Source organism: Micromys minutus, assembly GCF_963924665.1.
Source record: "Micromys minutus genome assembly, chromosome: 10".
In the NCBI taxonomy this organism is placed as follows: domain Eukaryota; kingdom Metazoa; phylum Chordata; class Mammalia; order Rodentia; family Muridae; genus Micromys; species Micromys minutus.
The window spans coordinates 62,064,179-62,076,380 of record NC_137979.1 but is presented as its reverse complement, the minus strand read 5'-3'; the positions used below and the strand labels follow the sequence as shown (position 1 = coordinate 62,076,380).

At 47.9% G+C, this 12,202-nt stretch overlaps 1 protein-coding gene across 1 annotated transcript; it reads left to right on the top strand.

Moving 5' to 3' along the window:
* Positions 1 to 1,876: 1,876 nt before the first annotated feature.
* Positions 1,877 to 9,461, top strand: LOC308425263 (alpha-N-acetylgalactosaminide alpha-2,6-sialyltransferase 1-like; the record flags this gene model as incomplete). The annotated part of the gene is made up of 9 exons (XM_080922481.1): positions 1,877 to 1,992; positions 5,597 to 6,113; positions 7,054 to 7,222; positions 7,314 to 7,485; positions 8,056 to 8,194; positions 8,561 to 8,664; positions 8,857 to 8,946; positions 9,027 to 9,126; positions 9,270 to 9,461. The coding sequence occupies 9 exons, from the start codon at positions 1,877 to 1,879 to the stop codon at positions 9,459 to 9,461; spliced, it is 1,599 nt and encodes a 532-aa protein (XP_080778607.1).
* Positions 9,462 to 12,202: the final 2,741 nt, after the last annotated feature.

Genomic DNA, 12,202 nt, shown 5'->3' with positions numbered 1-12,202 from the left:
AATCTTCATCCTTGCAAGACACTTTACCAACCGGGCATCACCCCAGCCCCAAGAGTAATGAGAGGACACGAGCCTATTCAGAAAGTGCTTCTAGAGTTGTACAGAGACAGACAGAAGACAGAAAGACAGCGAGACAAACACGGAACGTGAGAACCCCTTGAAAGGGATGGGTTCTCCTGTTCTGGTGCCAGGGGCTGCAGTAGGCTCTATAGGATATAAACCTACCGTTGTTCTGCAAGCGCAGCTTCTAAGGCGCCTGCTCCCGCTCTCTCATCCCTAGGAGGGTGGATGAAGCACACACTGGAGTGTGCAGTGGATGAAGAACAAGGGCTTTGGGGACAGAAACAGAAGCAGTAAGATTTGAGCAATGAACCTAGGCCTTGACTATCAGGACCTCACTTTCCAAGCGATACCTTTGGTATTGCGAGTGCTTGACCTAGCATGAGGAACCTAATAAGAGGAACCTAGCAAGACCTAGAAGCAAGACCCTTTAATCAATAATCCACAATACTTCTGTTTTCTGAAAATCTGATTTTATTTCTGATTTTATTGCTTTACACCGTTATTGGTTTTACCCAAAAATTGTTAGTGTGTGTTTGTGTGTATGTATGTGCATGTTTGTGTGTGTGTTTGTGTTGTGTATGTGTGTGTGTGTGTGTGTGTGTGTGTGTGTGTAGAAGACCATCTCCAGTATTGGGTCACACCTCTCACCTTGTCTAAAGCCAAGCCACTCGCTTTCTGGGAGCATTCTGCGCAGAGGCTGAAAAGGCCATCTCAGACCCATCAAGCTGGGCCCCTCGGCAGCAGTGTGCACTGCAGTCCTGAGCCACTTGGTACACAGAGGCTGTTTTCTTCACTGTGACATGAGGAACCTAGCAAGACCTAGAGAATTGTTTCTAGACCCCTTAGGGGCAGGTTTCATAAGCACCTTTAAGTATGCATGTATATGTATATTGTATGTATATATATATATATATATATATATATATATATATATATATATACACACACACACGTGTGTGTGTGTGTGTGTGTGTGCACAAGTGTGCAGGAGCTGTGCTCAGAGGGCAGCAGGTCCCTTGGAACTGTGGTTATAGATGGTTGTGAGCTACCATGTGGGTGCTGCTGGGAACTGAACCTGAACCCTCTGCAACAGCAGCCTGTGTTCCCATCCATGGAGCCTTTTCCCTGGCCCTCCACAGGAACTTTTTTTTTTTTTTGATTTATTTATTATATACACTGTAGCTGTCTTCAGACACCAAAAGAGAGGACATCGGATCCCATTACAGATGGTTGTGAACCACCATGTGGTTGCTGGAAATTGAACTCAGGACCTCTGGAAGAGCAGTCAGTGCTCTAACCACTGAGCAACCTCTCCAGCCCTATAGGAAACCTTCTTGTAAAGCCTTTAATGGTACCTGGATGAGAGCAAGTCTCAGACATGCTGCTTCCTGGTGACACTTCAATCACAACCTCAGAGAGGCTAACACCCAAAATGGTGACTGTGCAGGGCTTCCTTCTAAGAACACCCTGCTTCTCCCACTTATGAATGAGACTGGGAGAGAAAATGACCAGATGAAAAGCAAAGCTGCTTAGGACAGGTACACGGTCTCATATAGTTTCCAGAATTTGGCTACAGAGACAAAAAAAAAAAAAAAAAAAAAAAAAAAACCAAAGCATAACTTGTTTGAATAGAAGTTTCTCCACCTTCCATCATGTTAGCTTAAACCGGTTCTCCACCCCTCACTTACCTGCTGTGCTCTCCAGAGCAGCTCAGTATTATGACAAAGGCAGGGCTTATCCTCACCTGAACAAGGAGGCCCTCTGCTTCCAGAAGACTGATCACCATACACGCCTTTAGGACCAGCCATCCACCATGAAGAGCTGTGGCCGAGGACTCTCCCAGGGGCAAGCTTTCCTGCTTCTCACTGTGCTGACCCTGTTCTTTATTCTGCCCTTCATTGTAAAGGAACCCAGCATAAAGGTTTCCAGGTAAGAAGATGCCAATCCTGTGCTTCTCAGAAAAAGCACCTGAGGGGAGGCCTGGGGAACGCTGAGCCTCCTATGGATAGATTCCACGGTTGTTAAAGCCAAAAGCCTTATTAAGAACCTGAAATGAGCTGATGGTGTTGACCAAGGTGCCTGGGACAACAAAGGAGGCTCTTGTGTGTGTGTGTGTGTGTGTGTGTGTGTGTGTGTGTGTGTGTGTGTGTAAGCAGACAGGAGATAGGGGCTCATGGCCAAACTGCAGAAGGCAGGCAGACACAGCACAAGGGAAGTTACACCTTAGGATGGTAAGTATTAGGGCAGCTGAGGTGCTGGCTCTTACACACCATGTCTCTAAACCCACGCACAGACCTAGGCTGTGGAGGTCTCTGAGGCATTCTCAACATGAAAAGGGGGTCAAAAAGTCAGGACATCCCACTGGTGGGAGTGAGGGGACCCTCCAGATCTGTGCCCCATGTGAGACCGCCATAAAAACTTCTAGACCATTTAGTGCATCTCCAAAAAGGACTTTTTTTTAAAAAGAATCAATGAAAATGCTTCTTCTTCTTCTTCTTCTTTTTTTTTTTTTTTTTTTTTTTTTTGGTTTCTTTGTTTCACTGCTCTTGACATTTGAAAACAATACATACATTCTCTAACAAGATGGAAGGAAGGTAAAGGACAGAGAGAGAAGTTGGGTCTGATGGGGCCTAGTAGGTGGAGTGCTTGCTGTTTGCCGTGCATGAACAAAGTGTGATTCCTAGTATCACAGTAGGAAGATGGCACGTCTCAGCGCATGGAGGCAGAGGCAGGAGGATCAGGAGTTCAAGTTCATCCCCATAGCAAGTTCAAGGTCAGCCTGAGCTACAGGAGACAGAGTGTTTAAGAAAAAAATCAGAGAAGTGAAGTCTCCCTACTCTGTTACTCCTTAAGACTGGGCAGTGCACAGAGTTCACAAGGCTGCAGTAGCTGACCCTCTGCGGTGTTTCTGTGCACAAGGTCGTTCCAAACCCTTCAGGTCCAGGTTCTCACTCCTCCTTATGAGGAAGACAGATGGATAAGGTGAGTCACTCAACAATAAAGACACTGTCTGCCTGTCACAGGGCTGGGACTCAAACCCAGGCATTTCTATCTCATAGATAGATGGATAGATAGATACATACATACATACATACATGGATGGATGATAGATAGATTTATAGATAGATATGTTGATAGATAAATAGATTTGTAGATAGATAGACGGACAGACCAAACATAGGCAGACACACAGTGTTTCACTATATACACCAGGCTAACCCCAGACTGATGAATCTCCTGCCTTAGCTTCCCAAGTGCTGGGATTACAGGCATGCACCCCCACTCAAAACTAGAGTGAGTTCTAATCAGCTGAAGTGACTGTAACATGAAGCAGGGTCAATCCATTGCATATAATTACATTCCAAATGATTGACAGAGGGAATGATTGCCATGGAGACAGGACTCTGGAAGAGGGAGGGTCTAGAAGGGCTCTGTGGAAGGCTTCGAACACAATATTCAGTTTGTCTGCAGAGGAGGAGGCATCTATAGAGAAGGAGCTGAGAGAAAAATCCATCAGCCTTCCTTAAGGGGAAAGTCGCATTCCAATAGGAGGGCTTCCCAGCTAGCACAGGAGAAAGGTGGGGCTAGGGGAGGGAGGCAAAGGACTTTCAGGGCAGAAAGGCATCTTCAAGGAGAGGGTTTTGACCATTCAGGGTGACAATCAAAGGCATGAGGTGGAGAGTGACTAGTAAATTAACTCTGGCAGGAAGTGCAGGAAGGAGGAGGCTTCAGCCACTGAAGCCCAGGGAGGAGGAGGGACAAGAAGTGAACCTCAGGGGATATTTTAAAGGAGTGGGTGGTGGGAGGAAGAGGGGGCACAAAAGTGAGGACAGGTTTCACAGATGGGAGGGGTCACCATGCTGCTTCAGGGGCAGAAGATCTGAAGCAGTGAAAGCCAGTAAGTGCAGGGAACAACGGGCAAGTGGAGCGGAGCAGGCCATGACCTCAAGCATCTGGGTTGGTGGACCCTGAGTCTGAGGCCAGCCATCACCACATAGAACCCGGAGTCAACAAGGAAGGCAAAGCTTTGAAGGGCCTGGGGAGAAGGCTCAGTGGGTCAAGTACTTGCCACACAAGCATGAGGATCTGAGTTCGATTCCCTGTACTCATGTGAAATCCAGAGTGGTGAGGAGGACTCCAAATCCCAGTGCTGTAGGGTAGAGAGACAGGTAGAACCTTGAGGATTGATGGCCAGCCAAGCTTACTTAGCAAGCTCTAAGCCAATGATAGACTGTCTCAAAAAGCAAAGGTTTCTAAGGAAGACACCAGAGGCTGACCTCTTGTCTCCAGAGGCAAACATACACATGAACACATCCACACACAGGAGCACATCACACATGTGAGCACATGGACACACATGGGAACATGCACACACGTGGGAACATGCACAAACACGGGAACATGCGCACATATGGGAACATGCACACACACGGGAACATGCACACACATGGGAACATGCACACACACAGACTTCTATACCTATACTAGCAGGCACAGAGGTAATTTAATAAAGTTTAAGATGTCTGAAATGGAGCTATAAAAGAATTACGTTGCCTTCTGAGGCTCATTGTGAAGGTGGCACACCCTCTTTTGTGACACATCAATTCAGAACTGGAGTCCTTCTCTGTGTGACTTTGATTTTTACAACCGCACAAGACTGACGTTGACACGTGTTTTCAAAGATAATAGATTTGAGCTCCATAAAAGTCAATAGTAGTACTACCCAACCTGGAGCCTGAGAAACAGAGATTTAGGCCCTGGCTGAACTGTTTACTTCTTTCTGGTCAGCTCTGGAGAGATTCAAAGTCTAACAGAAGAGAGCAGGACATGTAGATAAAGAATGGGAGGGGCTTGTGAGATTATTAGTCTTCTGTTATTAGAAATGAGGTTAAGCTGGACAGTTGATACAGGAAAGGGAATAGAAATAACAAGTAAGGGGCATGTGAGAAGATCATGGGGACAGAGCATTTCTGTGGTACCCACAGCCACGTCAGCAAGGAGGGATATAAAGCTTAAAAGGCGAAAAACCAGGATCCACTCAGGAATATAAGACCCACGGGAGACTCAGCAGATCAAACCCAAGAACTCAGGGACTTCTTACCTTTATCCTGTGCGTAAGAAATAGGCAGATGGTGAGGTCATTGGTGCACATGCATGAGGACCCGAGTTCGAGTCTCAGCACCCACAGGCAGCAGCCTGTATGGACATGTTCATAGAGAGAAGACCTGTGGGGTTTGGTTGACCAATTACTCTTCCCAAATCAGTGAGCATCAGGTTCAGTGAGAAGCTCTGTTTCATAAAATAACCTGGGGTAACGAAGGGAGGCATATGAACTTGCAGACATGCGTGTGACTGTATTTGGGGTGTATAGGTTGCAGGGTTTTTGTACATACGGAAGCTGAGGATACAATCCCAGAGCTCAGGCTTGCAAAACAAGCATCCTCACTCACTGAGCTGCCTCCTCAGCCTGCTAGGGATGCTTGTGGCCAGTTTATGTAACATCCAGCGTTCCCCAAGGGTTCTCTCTGTCCAGGTACCAGTTTACAAAGAAGCTTGAATCAAGTCCACAGGAGCTTAGACAAGAGGCCACAATGCAAGGACCCAGCATGACACTGCCACCCAGAGTTCACAACAAGGAGACAACTTCTGTCAGAACAAAGGAGGTGAAGCTGCAGAAACAGAACAAAGAAAGAGCCCGAGGAGAGCAAGGAGATGGGGAAGAGAAGAGGAAGATGGAGTTCACAAGGCCAGCAGCAGAGAATCCTCAGAGTAAGGCAGACCATGGTACAAACATTCCTGCTTCTCAAAGTCTGGACAAAGTATTGAGATCTACAGGAGCAGTGTCCACAAGGAAGACACCAATGGCCACAAGGGCTGTCCCAGCCAAGAAAAAGGTGGTCCAAACCCAAGGAAGCAAGACTCATATCCCTGTCTCTTTATCACACCCCACCACACAAAGAAGACAAAGGCTGAAGGCCTCTGACTTCAAGTCTGAGCCTCGGTGGGATTTTGAGGAGGAATATAACATGGATGCACACAGCCCACAAACGGTGAGTCCAGACCTTCACCTTAACTCTGCCCTCTACCAGCTCCCCACACAGACATTACCTCCAGGCTCAGCCTGGCACTGGCTATGGGCCCGTCTTACCTTCTCAGAACAACCAAAGTCGGGGAGGAGAAGGCAGGTCCAGAATCAAGGTCTGGACAACTTAAAAAGAGGTGTCTGGGAAGGCCTTGGTTGAGAACCCTTGAAGAGGGCCTTGGGCAGGCCAACTTTCTGTATGAGGGATGGTGGCCATTTCTGGAGTCCAGTATGTGATTCCTTATTCCATAGCCATTGGACGAGCAGACATGAAGACACGGCCCAGCTCACAGCAGCTCCTGTAGAGCTTTCAGTGTCCTGCACACAGGAAATGGTGCAAGAGTTCACCCCATGTCACCTCCATAATCCTTCCCTCCCCTGCTTGATGGAAATGCTGAAAACCTGCTTCCATACACACTCAGAGCAGAGCCATATCCCAACATAACAGTGCCCACACACACATGTGGCTTTCAGACATACAAGGGTTATTTGCTTAGGAGCTGAGGGGGGCCCATGTTCTGGAATAAAGCTAGACCCAGACATAGAGAGTTAGGAAGTCAGACCCTCGTTTCCCGAGTAAAAGAGAAAGTCAGGAGCAGAAACTTTTTTAATATTTTTTTATTTATTACATTTAAGTACACCCTAGTTGTCTTCAGACACACCTGAAGAGGGAACCAGATTTCTGTACAGATGGTTTGAGCCACTATGCAGTTGCTGGGAATTGAACTCATGACCTCTGGAGGAGCAGTAAGTGCTCTTAACTGCCCGAGCCATCTTTCCAGGTCCTGAGCAGAAACTGTCACACTTCACCCCACCCCAGCCAGCCTCTGTCTAACCAAGCCCACACAGCCTCTGGCTGATGGTTTCCTGGGCCTCTCCATTGCCTTTACAAATCTCCCTGTACCCAGACCTGCCCTGGTTCTCTGAAGATCCTGGCCTCACATTCACCATGGCTAAAGAATATCTTTCTGCCCAACATCACTCTGTTCCTGGACTCTGGACGCTTCACCCAGAGCGAGTGGAGACGTCTGGAGCACTTCAAACCGCCCTATGGCTTCATGGAGCTCAACCAGTCCTGTGAGTCCTTACTTCAGGGCACGGGTGCCTGGCTTCCTGTCTTGTGTCGACCTACTTCCGGGGCTCTGAATGGAGCCCTGCTCTGTTGTAGTGGTGCAGAAGGTCGTGACCCACTTCCGTCCGGTACCCCAGCAGCAGCTCCTCCTGGCCAGCCTCCCCACTGGGTACTCTAAGTGTATCAGCTGTGCTGTAGTGGGCAACGGGGGCATCCTGAACGATTCACGTATGGGCCAGGAGATAGACAGCCATGACTATGTTTTCCGGTATGTTCTCCCTTCATTACCTGTACATATGGGTTGTTATAGGAGACCCGATAAGTGTCCTATGGTGTTTGAATAGGAATGGTCTCTATTGACTTTTCTGGGCTAATATTTAGCCCATGTGGTGTGGCCTGATTAGGAGGTGTGGCCTTGTGGAGTGGGCATGCTCCTGTTGAAGGAAGTGTTGTCAGCTTGGAGGTCTAAGCTCAACCTATGCCCAGCGTGGCACATAATCTATTTCTGCTGCCTGTGGATCAAGAGGTAGCACTTCAGCTCCTCCAGCACCATGCCTGCCTGTGACCCACCGTATTCTGCACCCTGATGATGATGGACTAAACCTCTGAAAATATAAGCCCGCCCCAATGAAATGTTTTCCTCTATAAGGGTCGGCACAGTGGTTACAGTGTCTCTTCACAGCTATACAACCCTAACCAAGACATGTCCCCATATCTTCATCTAGAAAATGGAGTGTGTCTACAACTCCTGCCTTCCCCCTCCCTTCATCTTTCTCACACACCTGGACAAAAATGTCTCTCCTCCATTCGCATCACGTGGTTCAATCTTTCTATACAGACTGAGTGGAGCCGTTATTAAAGGATATGAACAGGATGTGGGGACCCGGACATCCTTCTATGGCTTCACTGCCTTCTCCCTGGTCCAGTCTATCCTCACTTTGGGTAGTGGAGGTTTTCAGCATGTGCCTCTGGGGAAGGTGAGAAGAGAGGAATGGGCGTGGCCATACGATCCCTGGATAGGAGAGACCAATGAGTGACAGTGGGTGTGGCCACACAGGGACTAGACGGAGTGGGCGTGGCCATATAGCCACTGGACAGGGGAGACCAATGAATGTGAGTGGGCGTGGCTACACATCCCCTCCTAGACTGGGGGGGAGCTATGATGGCCTTGGAATATGGATGGAACCTGGCTCATCCCAAGATCTGCTCGAATGAGGGCAAGAGCAGTGACAACAACCACTCAGGCCATGGTAGAGCCCGGGTCACAAGTGAGAGGAGGACCGCCCTGAGCCCAGGCTCCTCAAGCCAGGTCTCCTGTACCACATGCTGTACTTGGTCTTCAGGATGTCCGATATCTGCACTTCCTGGAAGGGGAGCGGGACTTTGAGTGGCTGGAAGCTATGTTTTTGAATAAGACCATGGAGAAAACAAAACTTTCCTGGTTCAGGTAAGCTATTCCCTCCTCCTGCCAGGAAACCCCAGCCAGACTGAGAAGTGACTGACTGACTTCAAAACGGTTCATCCCGTGGGACTGCCTCCGTGCCTCCCGGTGATGGTAGCAGTCACACCATGACCATGACTTGGCCTCCAACGATCCAGGTAAGAGAACAGGGCCTGAGCGATCCATCTCTGGCCACAGGCATAGGCCCCAGGAAGCCTTCCGGGACGCCTTGGACTTGGATCGATACTTCCTGCTGCACCCAGACTTTCTCCGTTACATGAAGAACAGGTAAGGCTAGGAAGCCCACTGAGGGGCCATGGGTCTCTTTGCTGGCTCCTGACAGTTGGGAATCTGGGTGATTGGAACAGGTTTCTGAGGTCAAAGACCCTGGACACTGCCCACTGGGGACTATACCGCCCCACCACTGGCGCCCTGCTCCTGCTCACGGCCCTTCATCTCTGTGACAAGGTAAGGCCGCAGACGCTCACAGGAATGGGAATGACCAGGGCACCAGAGCCCATCCAGAGGTCTAGGGCCAGGAGCAGGATAAAGGGACAGACCACCCAAGGGGGCAGCCCCTCCAGTCCTAGCTCCTCCTCCATTTTCTGCAGGTGAGCGCCTATGGCTTTATCACACAGGGCCATGAGCGCTTCTCTGACCACTATTATGATAAATCATGGAAACGGCTCATCTTTTACATAAACCATGACTTTGCGTTAGAGAGAACAGTCTGGAAGCGGCTACATGATGAAGGCATCATCTGGCTGTACCAGCGCCCAGAAAGTGAGAAAGCAAAGAACTGACCAGGTCCTCGACTTCAAGATACCCCCTGGATCGTTTACACGCCGATGTAAGGGTTTCTCAAAAGCCTCTGAGTTTGCCAGGACACAGAGCTTCCATACCCTTCTACAATCTTCATGTACAGAGCAAGTTTAAAACTGCCAGAGCTACACAGAGAAACCCTGTCTCACAAATAAACAAAACAACAAACTAGAAAAAGAAAGAAATACTAAAAGTAAAATAGAAAGTAATGCTTTACTTTAAAACAAAACCAGTCAAGTTACTTGCTCAGGAACAGGGAAAGATTCAGAAAGGGCCACACACAATGGATTGCCTTTGACCTCACAACGTGCTCTCCTGACCTTCTTGATGGATAGACTGAACTTGTGCAAGGCACAGCAGGACTTGAGAGTTGGCCCTCTTTGGCACTGCTTGCTTGTAATCTTTCTTTTCTGAGATTGTGTGTGTGTGTGTGCATGGGCTTGTGCAATTGTTCTTGCGCGGGTGTACAAGCTCTTGTGTTCTTGTGTTCACATGTGTTCATACACCTTTGTACAAGCAGAATTTCATACCCTTTCAGGAATTCAAGGCCAGGCTTGGCCACACAGCAGGTTCAAGGTCAGCCTTGGTTACAGGGACATCCTGAGTCACAGAGAAGGACTTCCCAGAGAGGAACTTTGGTTAATTCTGAGAGGATAATGGGGCCAAAGGGACCGTCTGACCTCTGTTTGCCTTGCCTCATAGACCGTGAGAGCTCGGGAGGCATACACACTCTTTGAATGGCTACTCTATATTTCTCAGCATCCTTAACATTTAAAAAATTACCTTTATAATTTTTAAAATTTACCTTTATCTTGTGTGGTAGTTTCCCCACCGAATCTGTTTGCATGTGTATGGTCTGTGCCCTGTACCAGAGTTGAGAATGGAGCATCAAATCACCTAGCAACAGAGTTGAGATGACTGTAGGCTTGGAGCCTGATCTCAGGTCCTGTCTGAGAGCAGTAAGCGTCCCCAGCTGCTGAGCTCTCTCTCCATACCCCTGGTCTTGAAATGAATTTGTCCTGTTTTTGTCAGTTCCACTGGACTGGTAAAACCATCACTCAAATTCTTTGGTCAAATTAAACGAGTTTTATTTTCTGACAGACAGGGCTATCTGTCTAGATCAGGGTCTGAGAAAATGGCATTGAACACAGGAAGAGTTGGGCCTTTATAGCCCCCAAATTGCAAGGCTACAGGGTTTCCAAGGGTTTCTGTTTATGTAGGAACTTGGTAGAACATTTCAAAATGACTTGGCAGAACATATTATCAGGATGAAGGTCAAGGTTTAGATAGGGTGTGTGCCTTAGTTAGGGCTTTATTGTTACGAACAGACACCATTACCATGGTAAGTCTTATACACGACAACATTTAGTTGAGGCTAGTTTACAGGTTCAGAGTTTCAGTCCATTATCTTCAAGGTAGGAGCATAGCACCATCCAGGCAGGCATGGTGTAGGCGAGTCTGAGAATTCTACATCTTTATTCGATGGAAGCCAGGAACAGACTGAGCATCCTCAAGCAGCTAGGAGGAATGTCCCCAAGCCCCCTCCTACAGTGACACATTTCCACCAACATGGTCACACCTTCTAAATTGCCACTCCCGGGGCTAAGCATATGCAATCCATCACTGTGTGGAACATCAGATTTCAGAAAATGGGTCAAGACCTCGTCAAATGCAAGTTTTACAGGAAACAGGAATGACCGCACCCTGACCTTTACATCACTGTCTCCACAGTGCTGGGTTTATAGCCCCCTCCCCACCCCCATCTTCTCCCTTCCCGAAGCCATTATGGTCGGGAAAGGGTTTGGTTGCCCACTTGGAGAGGGTGTGATGTGCCGTGTCTTTTCTGAAAGAGCAAGAGTTCCATCTTTGACCCCTCTCAGAGTGCACATGAGCGTTCACTTAGCAAGCTGACATTCTTTCTCTTCCTCCTCTGTGGAGAGGTTTTTCTGGGTCAGGAGGAGATTTTTGTGTTGTCTATACAAATGCTAAATTCTAAACCCCAAGATCTGGTTCCCCCTAATAAGCAGATTCTCACATATACTGGCCTTTGCCGTATATACCTTACTAAATAAAAGTGGCTACAGCCAACAGTAGGGAGAATGGATGTGGGAGGGGCTTCCTTATTAGGCTGGGGTTACAGGCAGGGACCAGGAGGAGAAAGAGGAGGAAGGAGACGAGGGATAAAAAGAGAGAACATGAGGACAGGGGGTTTCCATTAGATGTCATAGACCAGGAACATGTGTACAGGTGAAATGCCCCCTAAGAAGTGACTGATAAGGCAGAAATAACCCAAACGAGACTCAAATAGCAACAGAGTGCAGCTGGTGAGTCAACAGTCTAGCATATAGAAAAAGAGATTAAGCGTAATTCACCCAGGAATTGTGCTAAAGATGATTTAAAAACAACCAATAGGACTCTGCCTTGATTTCTGGGGCCTGGCGGATTCATAGCCCTTAACTTACAGGACACTGGGTGCCTAACCTGGACTGAGATGAAATAAAACACATTTCAGGTTTTAAAAACAGCTCTGACTTAGGGTACAGTACTGAGGCTTCCAGATGTATCAAAAACTAGTTACCTGTTTGTCCAGGGGACAAAGAAACATTACAAAAGGTGTTTTAATCCAACCTTTGGAGCTATGGAAATTCCCTGTGAGGTACTTGCCCTCGCCACAGGATGGCACACCTATCTAAGGGCTGAGAGAGCTTCTGCTTGTCTAATG